This window comes from Pseudophryne corroboree, chromosome 1, assembly GCF_028390025.1.
Source record: "Pseudophryne corroboree isolate aPseCor3 chromosome 1, aPseCor3.hap2, whole genome shotgun sequence".
Lineage (NCBI taxonomy): Eukaryota > Metazoa > Chordata > Amphibia > Anura > Myobatrachidae > Pseudophryne > Pseudophryne corroboree.
This window is the reverse complement of record NC_086444.1, coordinates 626,587,201-626,614,148: the sequence shown is the minus strand read 5'-3', so window position 1 is coordinate 626,614,148 and position 26,948 is coordinate 626,587,201. Positions and strand designations below refer to the sequence as shown.

The 26,948-nt window shown below is 42.1% G+C and overlaps 1 protein-coding gene across 1 annotated transcript in view; it reads left to right on the top strand.

The window, feature by feature from the left end:
* NWD1 (NACHT and WD repeat domain containing 1) overlaps window positions 1-26,948 on the top strand; it is a 183,784-nt gene that overhangs the window by 121,147 nt on the left and 35,689 nt on the right. The window contains exons 8-13 of the mRNA XM_063914502.1: window positions 1,381-1,584; window positions 4,734-4,893; window positions 7,150-7,267; window positions 14,181-14,345; window positions 15,855-16,052; window positions 18,767-18,889. Coding sequence (XP_063770572.1) covers window positions 1,381-1,584; window positions 4,734-4,893; window positions 7,150-7,267; window positions 14,181-14,345; window positions 15,855-16,052; window positions 18,767-18,889 — 968 coding nt within the window. The remainder of the gene's footprint in view (window positions 1-1,380; window positions 1,585-4,733; window positions 4,894-7,149; window positions 7,268-14,180; window positions 14,346-15,854; window positions 16,053-18,766; window positions 18,890-26,948) is intronic.

The window sequence follows — 26,948 nt, the reverse complement described above, 5'->3', positions numbered from 1 at the left end:
TGAGCTGCACTACCTGAGCCACTTGTGTGGGTTGTAGACTCTGTCTCATGATACCACTAGAGTGAAAGCACCGCCAGCTTTCAAAAGTGACCAAAACATCAGCCAGAAAGCATAGGAGCTGAGAAGTGGTCTGTGGTCACCACCTGCAGAACAACTCCTTTATTTTGGTGTCTTGCTAATTGCCTATAATTTCCACCTGTTGTCTATTCCATTTGCACAACAGCATGTGAAATTGATTGTCAATCAGTGTTGCTTCCTAAGTGGATTTCACAGAAGTGTGATTGACTTGGAGTTACATTGTGTTGTTTAAGTGTTCCTTTTATTTTTTTGAGCAGTGTATATGAAAATTATTATTTAGTTATTGTGCTAATTTATTTATTTATTATCTATTCAGAAATACATAATATGAATACCTATATGCTATTTTCTATTGTAATTATTTAATAAACATGTCTACAGAATTGTGCTTTCATTTGTAAATTATTAGTAAACAATAGTTTTTGTTAAATAAATGAATACTTTAAAATAATTCAGCACTAATTGTACCTAATTCCAGGCAGCTCACTCATTTAACTTATTTTTCCTCCATAGTGACAAAATACCAATAACATTTACACTTCTACCCACTTACAGTACATCCTAATAAATGACTTATTCATTGAAACTTTATACCGTGCAACAACATGAATGTTACAGAGCTCATAGCCTCCTTTTCTATCCCACTAAAACATTTCTACTAAGGATCCCCTTGCAGTTACCATATGGGATGTACTGTGGGGGTCATTCCGAGTTGTTCGCTCGGTAAATTTCTTCGCATCGCAGCGATTTTCCGCTTAGTGCGCATGCGCAATGTTCGCACTGCGACTGCGCCAAGTAAATTTGCTATGTAGTTAGGAATTTTACTCATGGTTTTTTCTTCGTTCTGGTGATCGTAATGTGATTGACAGGAAGTGGGTGTTTCTGGGCGGAAACTGGCCGTTTTATGGGTGTGTGTGAAAAAACGCTACAGTTTCTGGGAAAAACGCGGGAGTGGCTGGAGAAACGGAGGAGTGTCTGGGCGAACGCTGGGTGTGTTTATGACGTCAAACCAGGAACGACAAACACTGAACTGATCGCAGATGCCGAGTAAGTCTCGAGCTACTCAGAAACTGCACAGAGATGTCTTTTCGCTATATTGCGAATCTTTCGTTCACAATTTTAAGAAGCTAAGATACACTCCCAGTAGGCGGCGGCTTAGCGTGTGTAAAGCTGCTAAAAGCAGCTTGCGAGCGAACAACTCGGAATGAGGGCCTGTGTATACAAAATGTAATCAAAACTAATTATTAATCTAATACTCGTCCTTTAAACAACAACTTATTTATATTCTTATTTAAATGTTAGGAGCGGCCTGTCAGAAGCAGAGTTAAAGGATATCCTTTCTATAGAAGATGATGTTCTCTCAGACATTTATCAGTATTGGGCTCCTCCAAGCAAAGATGTCATACGCCTGCCCTCCCTATCATGGACTCACTTCCGCTATGACCTGGAGGGATATTTGGTGGAGAGGCGAGCAGATGGGAGCACAGTGCTAGGACTATATCACAGGTATGACAGTAAACAGTAAACACCAGTTTAGAGACACATATAAAGCTAAGAACTTGAAATATACAGTACCTACACTACCTATTCATGATATGGTGTTAATTAAATGATGAAAATAAATTATGACAACTTGTAAACATGTACAGAAAAAGTTTGCACACTTATTAAATAACTTTGTTGTTTTATTATTTAAACGGAACATACTGACCTATAAACTAGTATCGAGAAAATGATAGTCCCTGCACTGGAAAGTGTCCCCTTAATTTATTGACCTATTTAGATATTAACATAAAATAGTCCTGTTCTAACTACCTCTTCTTGAAATGTGCTTGCTGGGAGCATGACAAACCGTAAACAAGCCATGAATATATAGCTAAATACATTTATTATGCATGCAGCTGTAATAAAATCTCTGCATCTATGTAAGAAGCTTCTCACAGTAACACCTTTTACAACTCTTCCCACATCCTTGAAGTACCATTGTGAGTGCTGTCTGTTTTTAAGGCAGGGTTTCACTTTTCATGGTGCATCTCAACACCATGGACTCTCTATTTATAGCGATACAGATGGGTCCACAGTTATCTTTCCTAATTTTCTGCGCCTAGGCACAACATGATTTATTAGCATAAACCCTTCATCTATTGTTCTCAGCTGTAATACAATACAGCAAGGGATTAAGGCCCTCATTCCGAGTTGATCGCTCGCTAGCTGCTTTTAGCAGCATTGCACACGCTAGGCCGCCGCCCTCTGGGAGTGTATCTTAGCTTAGCAGAATTGCGAACAAAAGGTTAGCAGAATTGCTAATAAATAATTTGCTGCAGTTTCTGAGTAGCTCCAGACCTACTACTAGACTGCGATCAGCTCAGCCCGTTTAGTTCCTGGTTTGACGTCACAAACACGCCCTGCGTTCGGCCAGCCACTCCCCCGATTCTCCAACCACTCCTGCGTTTTTACCTGGCACGCCTGCGTTTTTTTAGCCCACTCCCAGAAAACGCTCAGTTTCCGTCCAGAAACACCCACTTCCTGTCAATCACTCACCGATCAGCAGAGGGACTGAAAAACGTCGCTCGGACCTGAGTAAAATTGCATCGTTTTGTGTGAAAATACTTAGCGCGTGCGTCCTGCGGCCCATACGCATGCACAGAATCGCCCATTTTTAGCCTGATCGCTATTCTGCTAAAAACGGCAGCGAGCGAACAACTCAGAATGACCACCTAAGTCATTAAAGGAGGGGATTAAGTCCAACTGGCTAGTCTCAGTTAATCCTATTAAAGGTCAAGATAAACGTGGACCCATCTGTATATATTGTACTAATTTACATAGAGTCATGTGCTAGCAAAGTGCTGTTTTTGTTTCTTACATGCAACACAGCTGTGCTCCAAAAATGAATTTTGGATTCAGAAAGTGGGGTGATAATACTTAATGTAATTCTTATGTACGTATTTGTAGCACTTCCCTCATTCTACCTGGTTGCATAAACACGCACAGAGTAAAGAGTTTGAATGTGCCACTACTTCATTCATATTTGCTGTTGCTCATAAACTCTTAGGCAGAGCCGGCCCTAATCAATATGATGCCCTAGGCAAGATTTTGGCTGGTGGCCCCTACCACCGCTGCTAGTTCCGCCTCTGACCCTGCACCCCTTTTCCATCACCATCACCCCTCAGTCATAGCAGTCCTCATTTTGGTGCTCCTACCCCCTATATTTTAAATAGTAACAGTGTGCACATTCGTCATGCAGCCCAAAAAGGGGCGTATTCTTTTGGGAAGGGGCATGGCCACACAATAGTAACCCCAGTTTAAATTACGCCACACAGTAGTGCAACGTTATTCACATTATATCATGCAATAGTGTCTCTTCTTCACGTTACATCATACAGTAGTAACACTTTAACTTATATACATTACTAATCACATTAGTGCTCCTTATTCACATTACATCACACCATATTGTCCAATAAAAAAGATGTCAGTCTCTTTAAAAGCGCTTGTCTCAGCTGCAGCTGTGTCACTTTATATATAGCAGATCAGCTTCAGAACTGCTTAAGCAAAACTTTTATCTAAAACAGACAATAGAGTGCTTCACAGCGCTGCTCTTACACCAAGTCTCTAGGGGATACCACACTTTCAAAGTATATAGAGATAGTCCATATATTTCGTCCGCTTAAATAAACAATATCTCTGATACACTTCACAATGTTGCTCTTATACTCCCTCTCCGGAGCATGCCATGTTTATCATGAAAAAGACAGTCTATTTGAATGTCCACTTCAATAATGAGTTTTCCAATGCAGATATAAAAGGAAACACACTTTATTTTAAAAGATCCACTGTTAAAAAGTTCAATCTTTACCAAGTCCGCTGATATGAACGTTCTCTTCTGTTTTATGTATAGCAATTTCAGTTACATTCGGTTAGCAGTTAGGTCTGGCATAGATGGATGTTCCCAGGTGGGAGCTCACCAAAACCGCTGGACGCCGATCTCCTTAGCGGGGGCTTTCTACTCGGGAAATGCGTTACCCGTATACACTGCCGTTCCCTCCGCTGGCTGTCCTCCGGCTGTGAACCTCCCGGCGCTGCACGCGCTTCTGACCGCTCTGCTCTCCTCCCGTCCCTGAATGCTATCTGCTGTTATCGAATAGTGACCACGTCCACCTGCTGCCGCCGACGCGTTTCTACCCTTTCAAAAGGGTAAAGCACAGGTTCCACTTCTGCAATGTTAATGTGAATAATCCCCTAACGTGGCTTGGCACTTTATTGTCTGTTTTAGATCAAACCATATTGCTCTTTATTCACATTAGACCACACAGTAGTGCCATTTATATACATTACGCCACACAGTAGAGCACCGTATACACATAATGACACACATTAGTAATGCCTTTATACACATAATACCACACAGTGATGCCCCTTACACATAGGACACACGTTATTAATGTCCTTATAAACATAATGCACCTTACTCATTATACCACCAAGAGGGTGGGGGGTTATTCTTTACTCGGGCCCGGGCCTGTTGGAGGGGCCCAGTGGGACCTGAGTCCTGCTGACTGACTGGTTGTAAATTAATCCATATTTATGTGCATTAAGTTCTGAGCATATGTTATCAACCACTTTCATTTTTTCATTGGTCTATACCCTGGTTGCAGGCAGTTCATTGAAGTGGCACAAGACACCTACCTGAGAGGTGCAGAAAAGAAGAAGAGACATCAAACTTTGTCTGAATACTTTATGGGTACTTGGAGTCTGGGTGCTAAGCGTCCTATAGAGCTACCACTCATTAAGTTGTCCCTGAGCGCTGACAGGAAGGTACTCAGCCTTGAGCTTTCGTCACAGTAGTTTATTACTTTTAACTATACTATAAAATAATAAGAAGCTGTTTTTATTTCAGTAAATGATTAAGGGGTCTATTCATGAAGCAGTGAGAAGTGAGCTGCTAGAGATGTTTCCCATAGTATCGGCCACTCATTATAATTTTATAGAATGCACTTTATAAATGTTACCTTAACACTGACACTGGCTCACTTCTCCACACTTTTCACTGCTTCATGAATAAACCCCTATGGGCTTTATTCAGTGATTGACAGCTGCGGGCGTTGTGTGTGTGTGTGTGTGGGGGGGGGGGGGGGGGGGAGAGTGCCATGGTATTTGATGGGCGTGGTCCGGACAATGCAGGCATTGTGACAAAAGATCGAACCGGACTGCCTTCCAGCGCAGCCAGGCTCCACAGGCAGGGGTCATCCTCTAATAAATGCATTTGCAATCAAAATTGCAACTGCCTCAGGGGCAGAGCAACACAGATGCTTGCCCTGTGCTGGCTGGCCCCCAGCATGTGAGTAGATGGATGCAGATCTTGCTGCAGAAGCAACATCTACGTCCATCTCTGAACAGCCCCCTATGTTAAATATTTCTAGCTTATTATAATTGTGCAAAAGCACCTATGCATATTTAAAATTTCTGCAGATGCTTTTTGCAGCCAGGTACAGGTTTGAGGTAGAAGAAAACTGTTCATGAGTTTAGAGACACACTTCCAACTAATAGCTGGGATATATGTGCCGATGCAATGGCAGGATGGTGGCACAATCTGCTCAAATTGGGACAGGTGGGAGGTATGGTTTTGTGTCCTCTGACCCCTGTATTTTCACTGTCTTCTTATTCCCCTTTCCAATATCTTGTAAAAAAATTGATAAAGAAAATACTCAAAATAGAAAAATGTAGCTTTTTAAAAAAAATAAATTAGGTTTTGGAATGTTTGTTATTTTCATTCTATATGAAAACATCTTTACTAATATCATCACAACAAAATGCTACACAGGGGCAAATTTGCCATAGGATTCACAGGGAAGATCACCGGTGGGCTGATGTGCATGTGGGGGCCTGTTTTGTTTGTGACATGTGAGGGGTGGTGCTGCCGCCATGTTTACACTGTGTATATCTGGTGCTGAAAGAAAGTGCAATGAAATATGCTAGCGCTAAATAAATGTTAATGAATAAATGAATATATAGATGTTACAGACAAGAATTATAAAGCCTCTTGGTATCACTGGGCCTTTCAAACAGCAGTAGAAATGTAAAAAAATGTTTTCCTGTGGGGGGAAGTATGTTTTATTGTTTCCTGTGGGGGCCAATGTGTTTTTTTTGTGTACAATGTCTTTCATCTGCACTTGCATCTAAATTGCACTGTGCTTGCATGCAACGCGATGGTCTTCATACAAAGCTGCAGTACAGAGTCAGACACACACACACACACACACACACACCAAGAAACATATTAGAAATGTGTTGGGCATTCCTGTGTGTTTACAGGGGGTTGGCTAATCAGATGAGGATGTAACGTAGTGTGGACGTGTTGCTGAAAATGGTTGCATATAGAGACATTTAAATGCTCACATTGTAGGCCATACTCAGACTGATAATCTGCACCTAGCATAGGGCTGGTGAAAGTTTCAAGGGTGCGACCGATGGTGGCGGCTAAAGATGCACAAAGCATGATTGCAGCTTCTGTAGATATTGAAAGCGGGCATCTCAGGCCTTGCATATTTGGATGCACAAATGGACAATAGGGAACTGCATTGTAGTGTCATTAGCATAGATGCACAGGCGCAACTACAGGAAAAAGATGCAAGGAATGTCGCAACTGTATCCAACTCAGACCATATGAGGAGGAATTCCACCCCCCTCATCAGACCCCGCCCCCACAACAGACCCCGCCCCCATTATTGCTACTTCCATACATTTCCTGGGCTTCTTTTCCATCTTAATCCGCCCCTGACATTGCTACAAAACATTTCTCATAGTGTTTACACTCATATTTTGACATGCCCATTCCAGTTCCACCTCCAGTGAGCACATCCTTCTTCCCTTCTGTTTCATGCGTATCTCTCAACTGCCCTGATGCAGGCAAGACAGTCCCAATTTGAGTGAACTGTCCCACCATAACAAGAGTAATTATGTTGTGTGTTCATTTATTATTATCAGTGTATGCACCATTTTACCAACTGTACATAGCTGCAGAAACAGAAATATTCAATGAGCAGCATTTCATTGTCTTCAAACTCTTCACAGGTAGCTCCACAGCCATTGTGGTTTTCAGAAGATATGCCCAATCTGAGAAAAATGAGTGAGCTGCCTTACCATCTTCTCAATGCAGGTTGTTTTGATGAACTACAGAAGATCATTATAGGTATGCCTTACTCTCATCATAGGTGTCATCTGTATCATTTAAATCTGGAATGACTTGACTACATATCATTTCTTATACCTGATTTTAAACTGAAACACCTTAATCATTGAAGGATTTGTAACGTTAATTGTTTAAAAGAGGTGGAGAAGGAGAAAGTCCTTGGCTGGAGATGATAACAAGTGATTGGATGTGTGCTGGAGAGGGCAGTTAATGTTTGTTTAATCATGGCCACTCCAATGACTCTCTATCCCGTTTGTCCCAGATAACTTGTTCATCTTCAAATGTTTTCTACCTGCCACATCCCCCATAGATTACAACAAAGTGTTTACATGATCTCACAATAACTTCAGGCAGATTTTTCAAGCCTGATTATAGGTAATTTACAATTAGCTGTAAGCGAAATAAAGTATCAAGTATATTAATTAGATTTAGCTATATCCCACCCATAATCACCTGTATACCCGCATTTTTTATTGGCAATGTGCAGAATCACATAACTACTGGAACTGCTCTTAGGATCTTTCAGATTCCTAAACGCTGTTTTTTGTTTTTGTAAAGATGCCCATAAGATTCTAAAGGGAACACCATCTAAAGATACAGTTGTGCTCATAAGTTTACATACCCTAGCAGAATTTGTGATTTTCTGGCCATTTGTCAGAGAATATGAATGATAACTCACAAACTTTTCTTTCACTCATGGTTAGTGGTTGGATGAAGCCATTTATTGTCAAACAACTGTGTTTACTCTTTTTAAATCATAATGACAACAGAAACTACCCAAATGACCCTGATCAAAAGTTTACATACCTTGGAGATTTTGGTTTGATAACATGCACACAAGTTGACACAAACTGGTTTGAATGGCTACTAAAGGTAACCATCCTCACCTGTGATCTGTTTGCTTGTAATCAGTGTGTGTGTATAAAAGGTCAGTGAGTTTCTGGACTCCTGAAAGACCCTTGCATCTTTCATTCAGTGCTGCACTGACGTGTCTGGATTCTGAGTCATGGGGAAAGCAAAAGAATTGTCAAAGGATCTGCGGGAAAAGGTAATTGAACTGTATAAAACAGGAAAGGTATATAAAAAGATATCCAAGCAATTGAGAATGCCAATCAGCAGTGTTCAAACTCTAATTAAGAAGTGGAAAATGAGGGATTCTGTGGAAACCAAATCACGGTCAGGTAGACCAACAAAAATTTCAGCCACAACTGCCAGGAAAATTGTTCGGGATGCAAAGAAAAATCCACAAATAACTTCAGCTGAAATACAGGACTCTCTGAAAAAAAGTGGTGTGATTGTTTCAAGATACACAATAAGGAGGCATTTGAAGAAAAATGGGCTGCATGGTCGAGTCGCCAGAAGAAAGCCATTACTACGCAAATGCCACAAAGCATCCCGCTTACAATACTCCAAACAGCACAGAGACAAGCCTCAAAACTTCTGGAACAAAGTCATTTGGAGGGATGAGACCAAATTGAACTTTTTGGCCACAACCATAAACGTTACATTTGGAGAGGAGTCAACAAGGCCTATGATGAAAGCTACACCATTCCTACTGTAAAACACGGAGGTGGATCGCTGATGTTTTGGGGATGTGTGAGCTACAAACACTGGAAACTTGGTCAAAATTGATGGCAAGATGAATGCAGCATGTTATCAGAAAATACTGGAGGAAAATTTGCACTCATCAGCCCAGAAGCTGCGCATGGGACGTACTTGGACGTTCCAACATGACAATGATCCAAAACACAAGGCCAAGTCAACCTGTCATTGGCTACAGCAGAATAAAGTGAAGGTTATGGAGTGGCCATCTCAGTCTCCTGACCTCAATATCATTGAGGCACTCTGGGGAGATCTCAAACGTGCAGTTCATGCAAGACAGCCCAAGAATTTACAGGAACTGGAAGCTTTTTGCCAAGAAGAATGGGCAGATTTACCATCTGAGAAAATAAAGAGCCTCATCCACAACTACCACAAAAGACTTCAAGCTCTCATTGATGTTAAAGGGGCCAATACACGGTATTAAGAACTGGGGTATGTAAACTTTTGATCAGGGTCATTTGGGTAGTTTCTGTTGTCATTATGATTTAAAAAGAGTAAACACAGTTGTTTGACAATAAATGGCTTCACCCAACTTACTAACCATGAGTGAAAGAAAAGTTTGTGAGTTATCATTCATATTCTCTGACAAATGGCCAGAAAATCACAAATTCTGCTAGGGGATGTAAACGTATGAGCACAACTGTAGCACTGTCAGGCTCTGAAAAGTTGTGCTATCTGTAGCTTGATACATGCAGTAACATTGCAGCTCCTATGGGGACTGCTGTGCCACAAGTCCACCTCAAATATCTCCAATACCCTCTGCAGACCTTTTTAATACATATTGAGATCCAAATGTATTTCAGTGAACCTCAGAAAACGTAAGTTTTTTTTGAGTTTTCCCTGCAATTTTGTACTTGACACATGTACTTTATAAATCCAACGCTAAGGGGTATATGTATTAATAATCGCGGAACTGCCGCGATTATTAACACTCTGTATCAGGGCGGATATTTTCATCTTTAATGAAACTGTCCCCGCTATGTACTTAGGGAAACCTGCAGGGACAACAGTAGCAAAAACGGCTGTCCTGCGAGTTACTTCCCTAGCATTATGATTGTAAATGTGAAAAACTCCTCCAGGGGAATCTGACACTGCGCATGCACACAGCGTTAGCTTTCCCGGGATTGGGGTCCGTGCCGGACGGAGGCTGTGGAAAGGGAAGTCAAAAAGATCTCTCTCCTGCTACTATGCCTCCGTAGGCTAAAATGAGTGGGTGTACAGTTTGTAAACTTATGTGGCCAAACTCTAAAAAGCTTTTCAGGGTTTAGTACATAGGGGTCAGATTGTAGTCCCCATTGATAATAATGGGGACTGCAATCTGTATTGCTAACTAGTATTCTGTGAAATCTGCTGCACTATGCTATTAGTACATAGCCACACACCATAAAAGTATGCAGAAATTTCAGTGTCTACATAATTTCATGGAAAAAAAGACTTGATTCATAGGTCCCTAATACATTCAGATTTTCCCATACAGAAACATATCAAGTGAGCTCTCAGGCATATTAAGAGTTACTGATTATCATTATGAATTATTAAGTTACTGTATGTATGTATGTATGTATGTATGTATGTATATATATATATATATATATATATATATATATATATATATATATTAGAGATGTGCGATGGACTCTTTTTGGGATTTGTGTTTTGGTTTTGGATCTGGATCCCCGCTCGTGTTTTGGATCTGGATTGGTTTTGCCAAAACCACCATTTCGGGTATTGGTTTTGGATCTAGATGATTTTTGAAAAAAACATAAAAACAGCTAAAATCACAGAATTTGGGGTAATTTTGATCCTACAGTATTATTAACCTCAATAACATTCATTACACTTATTTCCAGTCTACACAAGTGGGCGGCACAAACACCTGGTCTATCTAGGAGTGGCACTGCAGTGTCAGACAGGACGGCACTTTTCAAAAACTAGGCCCCAAACAGCACCTCATGCGAAGATGTAGAAGAGGTGCAATGAGGTAGCTGTATGACTAAGCCAAGCGACAGAAACAATTAGCCCATCTAGGAGTGGCACTGCAGTGGCAGACAGGAGGGCAGATATAAAAAAAAGGCTCCAAACAGCACATGATGCAAAGAAGAAAAAATTCTGCAATTGGTGGACTTATGCGGCAGTACCCCAGGACTAATACGGCAGTGTCAGACAGGATGGCACTTTTCAAATACTAGGCCCCAAACAGCACCTCATGCAAAGATGTCGACAAGGTGCAATGAGGTAGCTGTATGACTAAGCATAGTGACACAAACAATTCCCACTGGAATTATAGATCCAAATCACTGGAATTATACGTCCAAATCACTGGAATTAAATGGAAAAATCACTGGAATTATACTGCAAAATCATTGTAATTATACTTCCAAATCACTGGAATTATACTGCAAAATCACTGTAATTATACGTCCAAATCACTGGAATTATACGTCCAAATCACTGGAATTAAATGGCAAAATCACTGGAATTAAATGGCAAAATCACTGGAATTAAATGGTAAAATCACTGGAATTATACTGCAAAATCACTGGAATTATACTGCAAAATCACTGGAATTATACGTCAAAATCACTGGATTTATATGTCAAAACCACTGGAATTATACGTCCAAATCACTGGAATTAATTGGCAAAATGGAGGTTTAGGGCTTCCATCGTCATGTGAAGCTGAACCACTAGTCATGAACATAGGCCAGGGCCTTAGCCATTCCTTGCCACTCCGTGTCGTAAATAGCATATTGGCAAGTTTACGTTTCTCCTCAGACCATTTCAATTGATTTTTTGGGGTCTTTTTACTGAACTTTGGCTTTTTTGATTTTACATTCCCTCTACTATCACATTGGGCATCGGCCTTGGCAGACAACGTTGATGGCATTTCATTGTCTATGTCATGACTAGTGGATGCAGCTTCAGCACTAGGAGGAAGTGGTTCTTGATCTTTCCCTATTTTATCCTCCAAATTTTTGTTCTCCATTATTTTTCTGGAGTTATATAACCCAATATGCGGCACAGGAGAGCGTACCCCTACACCTCACAGGGCAAACCCTGTAAAAATTATTTGGATTAAATATTAATAACCCCTTTATTTGGAGTAAATAATATACAGCACAGGACAGCGCCACTGAATTTATATGGCAGCACCACTGGACTGGATTTATACGGAATTATATGGAATAACTGGAATTATACGGCAGTATCACAGGAATTATATGGCAATATCACTGGAATTATACGTCAATATCACAGGAATAATATGCCAGTATCACGGTAATTATATGGCAATATCACTGGAATTATACGGCAATATCACAGGAATTATACGGCAATATCACAGGAATTATACGCCAGTATTCCGAGAATTATACGTCAATATCACAGGAATTATACGCAAGTACCACGGGAATTATATGGCAATATCACTGTAATTATACGCCAGTATCACAGGGATTTTACGGCAATATCACGGGAATTATACAGCAATATCCCTAGTATTATATGCCAGCAACACTGGATATATGGCAGCAGAGGACACCACCACTGTGACTGGTCACTGGACTGATGCTGCACAAGAGAGACGCTACCCCTGGTCTGATGCAAGACAACACAGCAAAACTGCAAGGGACTTATACAGCAGCACTGGGGACATATAGCAGCAGAGGACACCACCACTGTGACTGGTCACTGGAGTGATGCTGCACAAGAGAGACTCTACCCCTAGGGGGGTCATTCCGAGTTGATCGTAGCCCTCATGACAATAGACATGCGGGGGGACGCCTAGCACAGGGCTCTCCAGCCACGCATGTCAGTGCCCCCCCCCGAAGAAGTGCATAAGCATCGCACAGAGGCAATGCTTTTGCACTTTAGGAGTAGCTCCTGGACAGCGTAACTTTAGCGTGCTGGCCGGGAGCTACTCGTCGCTCCCCATCCCGCAGCGGCCGCACGGTCCGGCCACGCCTAAGTTTGCCAGACCGTGCCCCCATAACGGCGGGCAAAAGCCGCCGTGCTGCCCCCTGTCAATCAGGCAGAGGCGATCGCAGTGAAACGACAGCCTTCGGCCTTCCGTATGCGCAATTCTGACCCAATCACTGTGCTGCAATAAACTGCAGCGAGCGAGTGGGTCGGAATGCCCCCCCCCCCCCTGGTCTGATGCAAGACAACACAGCAAAACTGCAAGGGACTTATACAGCAGCCAGCAGCACTGGGGACATATAGCAGCAGAGGACACCAACACTGTGACTAGCTGGACTGATGCAGCATTAGACAGCACTACAATCGCCAACCCACTTTTCCGCCCCCATACAGACACTGAGGACGGAGACACGTCCTCTCACTACACTCTCCAAGACTGGAGTGAAAATGTCCGCTACGCGGGGCTCCTTATATGGAATCCAAATCGCGTGAGAATCCGACAGCTTGACATTTTGCCTCGTTCTGCTTTCCGAGTCAGGCGGGAAAATCCGAGCCTGGCTCGGAACCGGACTCAAATGGTGAAGTTGGGTAGTGTTCGGTTCTCTGAGAACCGAACCCGCTCATCCCTAAAGTATACAGAATACAGGTCAAAAAGCTGAGTTACTAATATGACTGGACAGAGAGGATCTGTTATATCTAATATATCTATATTACTCTAAAGATAGATGCACATTGCAATCTGACTCATAATCCAATTGTTTTGTAGAATAGTTAAATAAGCAATACTTTTGTGGATACATGTACATTCATCACGATCATACATATGGAAAATTGGTCAATAATCCAATAATTTTTGGTAGGCAAATCTTATACAGTGATCGATTGAAGAGTGTATTATGTGTGAGTTTAATGAACAATTTATCTAATAAATGTGCAGAAATTAGCTTTTTGCTCTGCTAGATTATAATTGTAATACTGTACGTGTTAAGCCAGACGTTCCCAAACTCTGTCCTCAAAGCACCTTAACTGTCCAGGTTTTAAGGATAACCAAGCTTAGGCACAGGTGACTTAATTAGTACCTCAATCAATTTGATTTAATCATATGTGTTCAGCCTTAAATCCTTTAAAAGCTTAAATTTTTTAAAAGCTTTAAATATCCTTAAATCCTGGGTTGTTCGGGTGACTTGAGGACAGAGTTGGGGAACCTCTGAGTTAACCAATTTTTCCTTTTTTTTTAAATTATGATCAGATAAATGAAATGCTTGAATTCAAATGCAGGCAAAACCTTTTACTCTTGGGGTTACTGACCTTTTCTTTATCAATATAATATGTAGCTTATGCACTTATTGTAATGACTGATTATAACTGTGTAAAACACACAACACCTGCAGGCAATATGGAGTGGATATCTAGCAAAATTGTCTCCTGTGGAATCAACAGTGTGATCAAAGACTTCGAAATGTGTGTGAAACATCTTAATAATGACCAGGCTAAACTTGTACATGACACCCTGCGGCTCTTCCAACCTACCATTAATTTCATTGAGGGTCGCGTAGGTAAGTTATATTGTGCATGTACTCTAGCCTGAATTTCACCTGGTTTTAGCCAGACACAGAACCTGTATAAATCATATGCGTCCCAGATTAAAGGTATATTACAGTCACCCTAATATGGCCATCCTATGTATTATATCTCACTACAGGTAAACCATAATGATGATCCTTCGTGCCTTAATTGCACCTTATATGAAAAGCAAAACTGAATACTGTACACTTGTCATTAATCTCACTCAGTTCCATGTAAATTATTTAATTCTGATAAAATGTTTCTCTAAATTTCATTTTGATAAGGAATGATATAATTTATTGTTTATTTATTGTTTATCTATTACTTTAGTTCCATAGTGCCTATCTGAAATTAAATAACACAACAACCTAGCAAGGTGACACTCAAATACAAAACAAGAAAGAAATGACGTTTTTTTTATATATGTAGAAACATGGGGGGTAATTCAGACCTGATTGCTCGCTAGCGTTTTTTGCAGCGCTGCGATCAGGTCAGAGCTGCACATGCGTATGCACTGCAATGCGCAGGCGCGTCACACGGGTACAAAGCAGATCGTTGCTGAGCGATGGATTTAACGAAGAATCCATTCGCACGGGCGATCACAAGGAGATTGACAGGAAGAGGGCGTTTGTGGGTGGCAACTGACCGTTTTCAGGGAGTGTTTGGAAAAATGCAGGCGTGTCCAAGCGTTTGCAGGGCGGGTGTATTACGTCAATTCCGGTCCCGGACAGGCTGAAGTGATCGCAGTGGCTGAGTACGTTCTGGGCAATTCAGAAACTGCACAAGGTTTTTTTGTAACGCTCGGCTGCACATACGATCGCACACTTGCACATCTAAAATACACTCCCCGGTGGGCGACGACTATGAGAACGCAGGACTGCAAAAAACAGCTAGCGAGCGATCAGGTCTGAATGACCCCCATGAATTTATAGGTAAAATATAGAAAAATGTATGTGTCCCTTGATTTTGGAGGCATACTTTAGTTATTATTTTAGTTATAATAGTAGTGCTTTAATATTATTCATGTTTAAAAACATGGTGTCTGTGTACAATTTTGTCTTAAATGTCTACTTTTTCCGTGTTTTTGATTATTTAATTAAATTAGAGTATACTGAGTTGGACAGGAATATATAGTAGTGTAAAACATGCTGTGAATGACGACAGACAAGGGGGTTTAGTTGTCCCTATACTGTATGTTACAGTTTGAGTTGTAGTCTCTATAGCTTTACTCCTTCATTCTCAATGCTGTACCTGTAACCTTGTGTTACAAAACAATAGGTGGTCCAAAACAGACTAAATGAGTGAATGGAATAGAGGGGTGGTACTGACTTGTATGGCGGTCATGTATGTATGTTTGTATGTATGGTTGTTCATACATTGTGCAATATCTTAGATGATATAGGATAGTTTGCCTGGTATTGCAGTGTGCATGGCCAAGTAAATGCATTAACTTCATAGGCTTTTTACTACAATATATGTTTGCTGCTATATCAATACAGATCCCTGCATTATATACGTAGAGATGTTGGCAAGGCTACATTTCCTTAAGTTGACCTGTCCATCCCTGATTGGTGATCTCTGCCAGCAATGTCTCACTTGGTTTGATCAATATCCACATCCGACCTTCATTCCTATGAGCGGATTCTTCCAGCCACCTGGTGGGCCTCTGAAGACCACTCTTACAGGATTCACAAAAGGTACATACAGTAATTACATGGTATCGGCATAAGGGGCAGATGGCAGATAGCCCCTATATAATGGACAGAGATTTTTACTTCATGAAAGCCCAAATAGTTTTACTGTAGTCCTCTTATTCCCAGATAAAACTACTCAATCAATTTTATTTGAGTAAATAAGATTTGTGGATTAAATGTTACATTGCTGCATAAGCCTACTTTGGGGTAGTATCCTACTAAATATTGCGGAGTTACATTGGCGTTTCTATAATTGGTGATATGTGTGCGGTGCACACAGGCCCCTGGTTCCAGGGGGGGGGGCTCATACCACACACACTGCACCCATGTTTTAATACTTACCTTTCCAGAGTCTCACGTCAGGTTCTACAGCCGTGGCAAAAAACACAGCCAAAATGGCTGCCACGCATGCACAGTAGTGAAATTAGTCAGGAGCCATGTTTCCGGAGATGTGTGCATGTGCGGTAGGCTCCAGCCCAATGTCGAATCCTACTGCCTCATGGAGAGAATGGGGACCACCCGGAATCTGTATATGGGCCACCTTCTCTCTTAAAACACCCCTGCAGAGTTACAATATCATATGACAGTTTTTTCATTAATGGCTTTATTTATCAAAACAAATAACGTTGGTCTCATAAAAATTTGATTGCTGAGTCAAATATGAAATAAATATTATTGTGTTTATCTTTTAAACATACAGATCTATGTCAATGTTATCCTTTGTCTAGTAAAAACAATGCTAATTCATACCTCCCAACTGTCCCTATTTTTGTGGGACAGTCCCATATTTTTGGGACTGTCCTGCTGTCTCACCCACATGCCGTAGTGTCCCGTGGCGGGGGTGGGGGACAGTTTGGAGGCTCCTGTCACTCGCTGCTCTGCTGTAGAGCAGTGGTGAATAGACGTTGCGCGCATGATCACAGCGTCTATTCACGGAGGCATGAGGGACTGGGGGCATGCCAGCAGCTCAAAGAGCGCTGGCCATGCCCCACAGTGACAGAAAACAATGGGCGTGGCTCGCAATCGAGGCATTGGCATGTAGCCATGCCCCCTTTTGTCGAGTCCATGCCACTTTTTCGGACGGGCTCGGTTTTGCCACACAATAGTCCCGCTACCTGCTTATTGAAAGTTGTGAGGTATGGCTAAATTATGGAGAAATGAAACTGCTTATTTTAAAAAGACTTTTTCTTGTGTGATCTCCAAGGGCACAAATTCATAGAAGTAGAGAATGACACAAACGATACAATAATGAGGTGTATTCATCGACATGAGAAAAGCCTTCGGCACGCGCATTAGGGGTGTAAGGGGTGCTTCAAAATTTCTCGCTCAGGGTGCTAGTAGGCCTGGAACCAGCCCTGCTGTACATACAGAAAAGGAACAATTCTGTTTTCATTTTCACCATGAATAGACCCCAATATCATGTATTGTCATCATTCAATACAAACGTGTTTGCATGATACCATTTCCATGAACACTAACGGGCACTAGATGTCTCTGTTATCATAGTGACTAATTCTTAGATGGCCTCAAATGCCTTGCAGCTGTGATCCCGTATGCAGTGATTGTGCAAAAATATGCAAATGTTGCAGCTGCCAGGATCTGTACTTATACTCCCACTGGCGATTATCCGAAATCTGTCGCTTGTGTGCGATGATGGAAAAATCATAAGTCCATCGGTCAATGGGGCTAATTCAGACCTGATCGTAGATGTGCTACGATCAGGCACACTGACATGCGGGGGGACACCCAGCACAGGGCTAGCCTGCCCCACATGTCAGGCCCTGCCCCACCGCACAAGTACAAAAGCATTGCATAGCGGCGATGCTTTTGTACTTGAAGAGTAGCTCCCTGCCAGCGCAGCTCCTGCGCGCGGGTAGGAGCTACTCGTCGATGCATGAGTCACAGCGGCTGCATGTGACATCATGCAGCCACCACGGCCCGCCCCCCCCCCCAGCGGTCCAGGCATGCCTGCGTTGCCCGGACCGCGCCCCCTAAAGAGCGGTAAAATGCCGCCAGCTCGCCCAATGACCGCCTCTGCTCGTCAATCAGGCAGAGGCGATCGCAGGACTAAGACAGCCGTCGGCTGTCTTGCATGTGCCGGCGCACTGTGGCGCCAGCGCATGCACAGTACAGACCTGATCGATGCTATGCGAAAATGCATAGCAGCGATCAGGTCTGAATTAGCCCCAATAATCAACCTTCTGACTAACTGTATGGTCGTGCAGTCTGGCTGTCAGAAGTATGACTCCGGAGCCTGTTTAACTGCATACAAGACCGCAGTTGCAAGCTGTGACATACCCCCGAAATGGCCGAAATACAGGAGTGGCTACCCCCGTTACCTCCCACAATGCTCACTGACAGTGTCAACCACTTTGCAAATAAATCCACTCTACAAACTGCCATCAAAAGATTATTGCGACACAACGTGCGACTTAGATGCATGCCCAGTGTCAAAAATTCAGTCCACTGCATCTGACATCCACATTGCATTTATCTATGAATCAGGCCCATAGTTTAAAATAGCCATTGGCACTGGCTGGTTATAAAATATTCCCTGTATTTCTATTACATATCAATAAATGTTAGCCTTAAGTTTTAATTTTGCTTTGATACGTTTAAAGTATATATAATTATTTTTATTGATTCATTTGAGTACACTTTGGACTAGAGGCTCAAGATTATTGTTTTATGTTTTCATTTACTATTCTTCTACCTAGGGATCACTGTAATGGAGGTCTGTCCGGAAAAGGATCTTCTTGTGGTGGGATCTGACGATGGGACCATGATAGTGTGGGACATCAAGGATATTGTGGTTATGCACACTTTAATTGGCCATTCTGGTAAGTGTCTATTGTCTTAATACAAAAAAGATTTAAACAGATTGACTATTGAAAACAACCATCAATTAAAGAATATACTTTAATAATTACCATTTCAAACGGGCAAAAAGGAGGGAAGTGGTTAAAACACCGCTAGTCAGGATCCTGGCGGTCACAATGCCGACACCAGAATCCCAACTAGTGGTGAAAGGCTGCCGTCGGAATACCAGCGACACAGCCTATTCTCACTCTGTGGGTGTCCACGACACCCATAGAGGGAGAATAGAACCTTTCTAGCGCTCGCCCCACTGCCGGCATTCTGGCGGACGGGATCCCGCTGTCGGGATCATGACAGCCTGGATCCTGTTCGCCGGCAATTACTGAATACTGCATACTGAACCCAAATAGGAGTTTTGTGTGTATTCATAGGGAAGAGTATAGATCTCTGAAAAATTTGGGGTGCAAATGAATGTAAATACAGCACTAGTATCTAAAGATATAAAACACCCTAAACCAATAACGCTTCCAGTACTGCATACAAATATTTATATTTTATTACATTCATGAGCCTGGCATTCATTTTCTATAGGTAGTTGTTAGGGATAATTGGAATACATGTGTAATATTTATATATAACAAAAATCTAAACCATACACATTATATTATATTTAAATAGTATTGATAAATACGTTTTAGAATACTTAAACTCTTAAATTAGTGAAAGTTCCTGTATATTTATTTAGCCTACATTGCCCTCGACTACATGCTCTTACATGATCAACTTTGTTAAATTGCTTCTTGTAGGCTTTTGGAGTCCTGGTTTATTATCTTTCCATTTAAAAATACATGAATGTGTGACCCAGTATATAGACTGGCATTGTTTAGCATTAGGACCATTCTTAGAAGAAACACAGTGCAGGTGGCAGCAAGAAGGGGAACAGACATTTGCACCCCTTGTATGGCTACATAGTTTATCCAGTTTTCTGTGTGACTGACTTTGATCCCAGATCTAAATGCTTGTATCCCATGTTCTGCAATGTTTTGTACAGTATGACTTTTTTCACTTTTTTCTTCTTCTGTTTGCACCTAGTATTGAAAAAGAATTAGTGTAATGGGCTCCCCTGGACTCACGGGCCCGTGTGCACCACACAGACTTCCCCCATTATAGATACACCACTGTAGGTTTAGTATAAACTATGTGAATTAAACCGCATTTGCAACTACATAATAGCATTTTTGAAGTATTATTGCTGTATTCTAGTCTAGTTGACTGTAATCCATTCACAAGCACATTGACACTAATCATTTGCACTTCCCACAATTTCATTATCTATTGACAGCACCATCATCTCCTCTAGCCCGCACATGCTCTGTCTTGGAGCTATTCTTGACTCCCTCCTCTTCTTCAAACCACACATTCAGTACCTGTCATAGTCCTGCCTTTTTTTACATGTGAAAAACATCTCCAGGATTAGACCCTTTCTCACCCTGGAGGCAACTAAGGCCCTCATCCACTCTTTGGTCATCTCAAAACTGGACTAGTGTAAAATCCTCTAATCTGGCCTCCCTGTCACCCACCTCTCTCCACTCTGGGCTCAGTGCTTCTGCCTGGCTCATCTTCCTCACCAAACATAGTACATTTGCCTTCCCTCTCCTACAAGCCCTACACTGGCTCCCCTTCCCATTCAGAACCCAAATTTAAGATTCATATACTAACTTACAAAGCACACACCCAAACATCTCAATTTACATCTCTGACTTTATATCCCTTTATACTCATGCCTGCCCACTTTGCTCCACAAATGATTTTCGCCTCTCTTCCCAACAGAGTACTTTCTCCCACTCCCACCTACCGTGCTGCTCCATACTACTGGATCTCTGTCCCTCTACCTATCAAACTCTCCACCTCTCTACAAAATTTTAAATGGGCTCTCAAGACCAGCTTATTTTTCAAAATGTTCATATCTCTCCCCTCTGTGTCACTACTGTCTGTCTGTCCCTCCCCTTTAGACTGTAAGCTCTCACAAGCAGGGCCCTCTTCCCTCACGTGGTTTTACTTCCCCCACTTATACCATTAGCTCCTCCCAACTGCCTACAATGTCACCAAATACTTGGGGTTGCTGCCCTGCTGTTTATTTGGGTGCTATAACTGCTAAAGCAGCAATGTTTTTAAACTTAGTCCAGTCCTGCAATGTTCTCTACTGTTTCTTGTTGTGTTGTTACTGTTTCTGTAATTTGTAAGGCACTATGGATCTTTTGTAGCGCCATATGAATAAACAAAGCTAATAATAATAATAATAATAATAATAATAATTGCAACTATGCACCATGGAATGTACTGCAGCTGTGGAGTATAACTGCTGATCAGTATCAAACACTTTTTTATATACAGGTTGAGTATCCCATATCCAAATATTCCGAAATACGGAATATTCCGAAATAAGGACTTTTTTGAGTGTGAGTGAGATAGTGAAACCTTTGTTTTTTGATGACTCAATGTACACAAACTTTGTTTAATACACAAAGTTATTAAATGACCTTCAGGCTGTGTATATAAGGTGTATATGAAACATAAATGAATTGTGTGAATGTACACACACTTTGTTTAATGTACAAATTTATAAAAAATATTGTCTAAAATGACCTTCAGGCTGTGGGTATAAGGTGTATATGAAACATAAATGCATTCTGTGCTTAGATTTAGGTCCCATCACCATGATATCTCATTATGGTATGCAATTATTCCAAAATACAGAAAAATCCGATATCCAAAATACCTCTGATCCCAAGCATTTTGGACAAGGAATACTCAACCTGTATATATATGCATATGCAAGTTTAGGTAAATATATATATATATATATATATATATAAAATTACCTAAACTTGCATCAATTTTGTTGACTTAAAGAAAACTTTTTCAGCTATGTTGATTAATATGTTGATAATTTTACAGTGTTTTTAAATGTTTCTTGCGTACAGTAATAAGACTTGGCAGCATACTGATTGGCTCATACAGGTATTTTAACCTTTACTGTAGGCTATTAATCCTTCTAATTGTAAATTATTGATTGATTGATTGATTGATTAGAAGGAGAGTACAATACGGATACAAAAAAACAGGCATGCATTCATGTATATACATGGAGTACGTCAGCTGTTATTAGTATAATACAAGCCACTAAGGCCAGTTGCACTAAGCTTGATGCTAGACAATGCTTAATTAACGCTCACTGGGCAGTATTAGAGTTTGCTTTTTTTCGGAGTAGTACTTGAGCCACCAACCCCTTCATTATTGGGGATATACTTGCAATTCCCGAAAGCATCAGTGGGTTTTTTTATTATTATTATTTTTTTATTAGATAGATGAGATACAATACAGGAATAGGTGTAAGCATTGTGAAACATTACATAGACATTCATATACAGTAAACATCCCAATAGGGGAGATCAAGAACGAACAAGTTCCTGAGAGCTTATATTCCTTCTAAAATAAAGCTAAGACTCATCAATTTTCAAAATATTACGAGGAGGTATAGAGATAAAGAAAAGAGGGGGGAAGAAAAAGAAGACAGGTAAAGAGGGAACATAGTTTCAGAGGTTGGGGGAGAGAGAGAAAAGTAGTAAAATATAGTGGATATGGGAAGGGGGATGAGGATGACCCGACCGGACCCGTCCCAGGAATACGTGGCGACAGAGACTGATTAAAACTTACAGTATAAGTGGACCCAGTTAGCGGAAGGGTGGAGAGGTCTTAAAAAAGGGCGTCCACGGTTCCCAGGTCCTAAGAAAGGCCTAAGAAGAGCCCTTCAAAATGCTAGTGATATGTTCCATAGTATAAATGTGCCATATCTTCCCTACAATTTGTCCCACAGCGGGAACCACTGTGGATTTCCAGGATGATGCAAAAGCACACCTAGCAGCAAGAACCATGTGAGTGAATAGTTTAGTCTGACATTGTGACGCTCTGGGTAGCGACACAGAGAGAAGGAAGTGCTTGGGGCACAAGGGAATAGAAATCCCCAGGATCGAGGTAAATAGGGAACCCAGTTCCCTCCAGAGGGGGAGTAATCTAGGGCATTCCCACCAGATATGTAAGAATGTCCCATCCATTGTTTTACATCTCCAACAGAGAGGAGACAAATCTGGAAACATCTTAGCAAGTCGGATGGGAACATAGTACCATCTATAGAAGAGCTTATACGCATTTTCCTTTGCTCGGACATATATGGAGCTAGATGCTAGGCTATCGGACCAGTCTTCAGAGTCTAACGTTTCCCCCAGATCAGATTCCCATGCCCTTTCATGAGGCTCCTTATCTACTTGTGCGGGGGCCCCCAGTAATTTATAAATGGTGGAGATAAGTCCTTTAGCTGAGTCCGTGCGCATTGCAAGAACTTCTAGAGAAGACAGTGGTCTATGATTGAGTTGTGTTAGAAGCGCGGAATGGAAGTGTCGGATCTGTAAGTATTGTAAAAAGAGTGTGCGCGGCAAAGCAAATTTAGATTGGAGATCTGTAAAAGATTGGAACGGGGAATTTGTGGCTATGTCATTTAATAATTTAACCCCCTCTTCCCGCCAACGCGGTATGGCACTAGGGTGTCGGCCTAGCTGGAACAGAGGGTTATCAATTAACGGAACTAAGGGGCTAGGGAGCGGCGCCAAATGGAATTTACGGTTAGCCAAATCCCAAATGTCCAAGGAGTGGGAGATTACTGGGTGAGACTTAACGGAACGGGGGCCTGTCAAACATGGGAGCCATAGCAAAGAAGAAATATAGTTCAAATTAAGCGAGTCGGTTTCTATTGAGACCCATACCCTCTCAGTTTTTGGAGTATTCCATTGGATACATTGTGCCAGTTTGGCCGCTATATAGTAGGCCTTGAAGTCCGGGACCCCCAGACTGCCCTCCGAAGTGTGTTTCTGTAGTGTTAAACGTTTCACTCTAGGTTTCTTTTTGGACCAGATAAATTAGGACGTGGCGTGTTGAAGGTTTTTGAAAACGTAAGGCGGCACCCGAACCGGAAGAGTTTGGAACAAATAGAGGAGTCTGGGCAAAAGGTTCATTTTTACGGCGTTGATACGGCAGATCCAAGAGATATAATGGGTTCCCCAGTTTTCAAGATCTCTTTGAAGTTGGGAAAGTAGCTTGGGGAAACTTGCCTGAAAAAGTTGAGAATAATTTTTGGTTATAGCAACTCCCAAGTATGTAAGTTGCTTAGTATTCCAACAAAACTTGAATCTATTAGTCAGATTACTTTTCGTGGTTTGCGGGATATAAAAGTCTAAGACCTCAGTCTTATCAGTGTTAATTTTATAGCCAGAATGTGCTCCAAACTCCTCTATTTCCCGAAAAAGATGGGGCAATGAGTGTACAGGATCGGTAATTGTGAGCAACACGTGATCTGCATACAACACAATTTTGTGCTCCACAGCTTCCACTTTTACTCCTTTAATCAATGGGTTGGCTCGGATCCTTACAGCGAGGGGTTCTATAGAGAGGGCAAATATTAACGGGGAGAGCGGACAGCCCTGACGCGTGCCATTAGCAATTTGGAAAGACGGAGACATCACCCCATTGGCAATTACAGCTGCTTTAGGATTACTATACAATGCAGACACTCCTTGAAAGAAGTGTCCCGTAATCCCCGCTTGTTGAAGCGTGTGAAACATAAAAGGCCATTTAATCCGGTTGAATGCCATTTCGGCGTCCAACCCCAGGACCAGAGCCGGCATCTTTCGTCTATGTATTTCGTGTATCAGATCAACCGTTCTGCACATGTTATCTAGAGCTTGACGACCAGGTATGAAACCGACCTGGTCCGGATGGACCAATTGGGGGAGAAGGGGCCCCAGTCTGTTGGCCAGCAATTTTGCATAGATCTTGATATCGACATTTAAAAGCGATATGGGTCTATAATTAGTAACCAGCTCTGTGTCCCGACCGGGTTTTGGGATAACAACTATACTTGCCAAGGAAGTCAAGGCATCAAAAGATGCACCGTGCAAAATATCGTTAAAAAAACATGTAAGAAAGGGGGTGAGCACCGTCGCACACTTTTTATAATATTGGGGGGAGAAACCGTCCGGGCCTGGGGCAGCCGACGCTTTGAGGTTTTTAATGGCACTAAGATTTTCTATATCCGTGAAATCAGCGTTTAGCTCTGACAGCTGTTGGTCCGAGACACGAGGAAGTAAAACATCAGTTAAAAAAAAAAGGGGAGAAAGGGAGTGTCCCGTGGGTTATGCTGGGAAGGGGTAGTAGGGAGATTATAAAGTTTTTCATAGTAGGTTTGAAATTCCCGAACAATTGTCTCAGGGTCATACCCCGTGGTTGGAGACCTCACTTTGTTAATCATGTTCGAGGCCTTTTTTTCCCGACGCTTATTAGCCAGAACAGAGTCGGCTTTGTCATCCTTATCGTAGTATTTCTGTTGAAGCCGTCGTAAAATAAAGGCCGATCTGCGTGACAATATAGTATTAAGTCTGCCTCTAAGCGTATTAATTTGAGAGAGCAAAGTAGGGGTGGGGCGCAATTGGTGTTCAGTTAATAGCGACGCTATTTCAGCTTCTAGGGATGAGATTTCACATTGAGTCTGCTTCCGACGGTGAGACACCGCATTGATGAGCTTACGCCTGATCGTGGCTTTATGAGCCTCCCAGATAATACTGTTAGCAATCTCATCAGATGCGTTGATCTCAAAGTATTCCGAAATGGTCTGATGTAACGTCCCGTAGAGTAGAGGGATCCAACAGAAGGCTATCCTCCAACCTCCAAGACCCAGACCTACCACCGGAACTAACGAGGTCAAATAAGAGGATAGTTCCCGAGTGATCTGTCCACGAGACAGGTTTTATACCTGCATAGGTGACAGTTGGCGCTAGGGAGCGAGAAACAAGTATCATATCAATTCTAGCATAGACTTGGTTAGGAGCGGAATAATGGGTATAGTCTTTAGCCAAATAATTTTTAAGGCGCCAGGACTCCAACATCAGCCTATTCATACCATCACCTAGGACCTGCGCCGTTCGCAGTATCTCAGGGGAATGTTTGATCCATGTGGAAGCTTTTTTATCAAGAGTCGGATCTAAGACTGCATTGAAATCCCCACCAATCAATACATGACCCCGAGAAAACCTTTCAATTTGTCTGAATATACTGCAAAAGAAACGTCCCTGGCCAGTATTCGGAGCATATAGGTTAACCAGGGTAATCGTCTCCGCTCCAATGGTGCCCAGTAACATAAGAAATCTACCTTCTGGATCCACTAGGGATTTAGTGAGAGTAAAGGGAACCCTATTAGATATCAGGATTGCGACGCCTCTTTTTTACAGGGGGCAGAAGCGAAATAGGATTGGGGAAAGCGTTTACCTCGCAATTGAGAGTGGGAACCGGTCATGTGAGTCTCCTGTAGCATCATGATGTCAGCTTTCTCCCGTCTACAGGCATCTAGGACCAGAGTACGTCGCTTGGGGGAGTTGAGACCGTTAACGTTCAAGGAGAAGACCTTCAGACCCATAGGGGAGGCCAGACATACAAAGCTCTCGAGTTCCGCTGAAAAAGCCTAAAAGAATTGAACAGGACCGGTCGAGTCAGGGAGAGAGGAAGGGAGGGGGGGAGAGAGGAAGGGAAGAGGAGGAAGAAAAAAAAGGAGAGAACAGCAGAACTAGCAGAAGAGAAGAGGGCCTAAACAGGCCGAAACCCCTTGTAGAGTGGACCCCAATGATGGGGCTAAGCATAATGACAGTTAGGAATACACTTGAATAAAAAGGGGGGGAAAAAACAGGGTGAACAGGAACTACAATAATGACCTCCGCCGGGGGAGGAGAGAAAGTCTAGGGCCGGCGAAACACCTTAGGCCCCCAAACCCTCTAGAAGACCTCCCCGAGGGGGAGGAGCTATAGTGGTGGATCCGCGATATACAGACCGAAACATACCGTATCCAATGACATCTAGAACAGACATACAGGATTATCCAGGAATAGAGCACCTAACAGTATTAAAAATTTAACGAAAGGTGAAACGTTGGCTAAGAACAAAGCCACAATGGTGGGCATCTATGGCATCAACCAACTATAA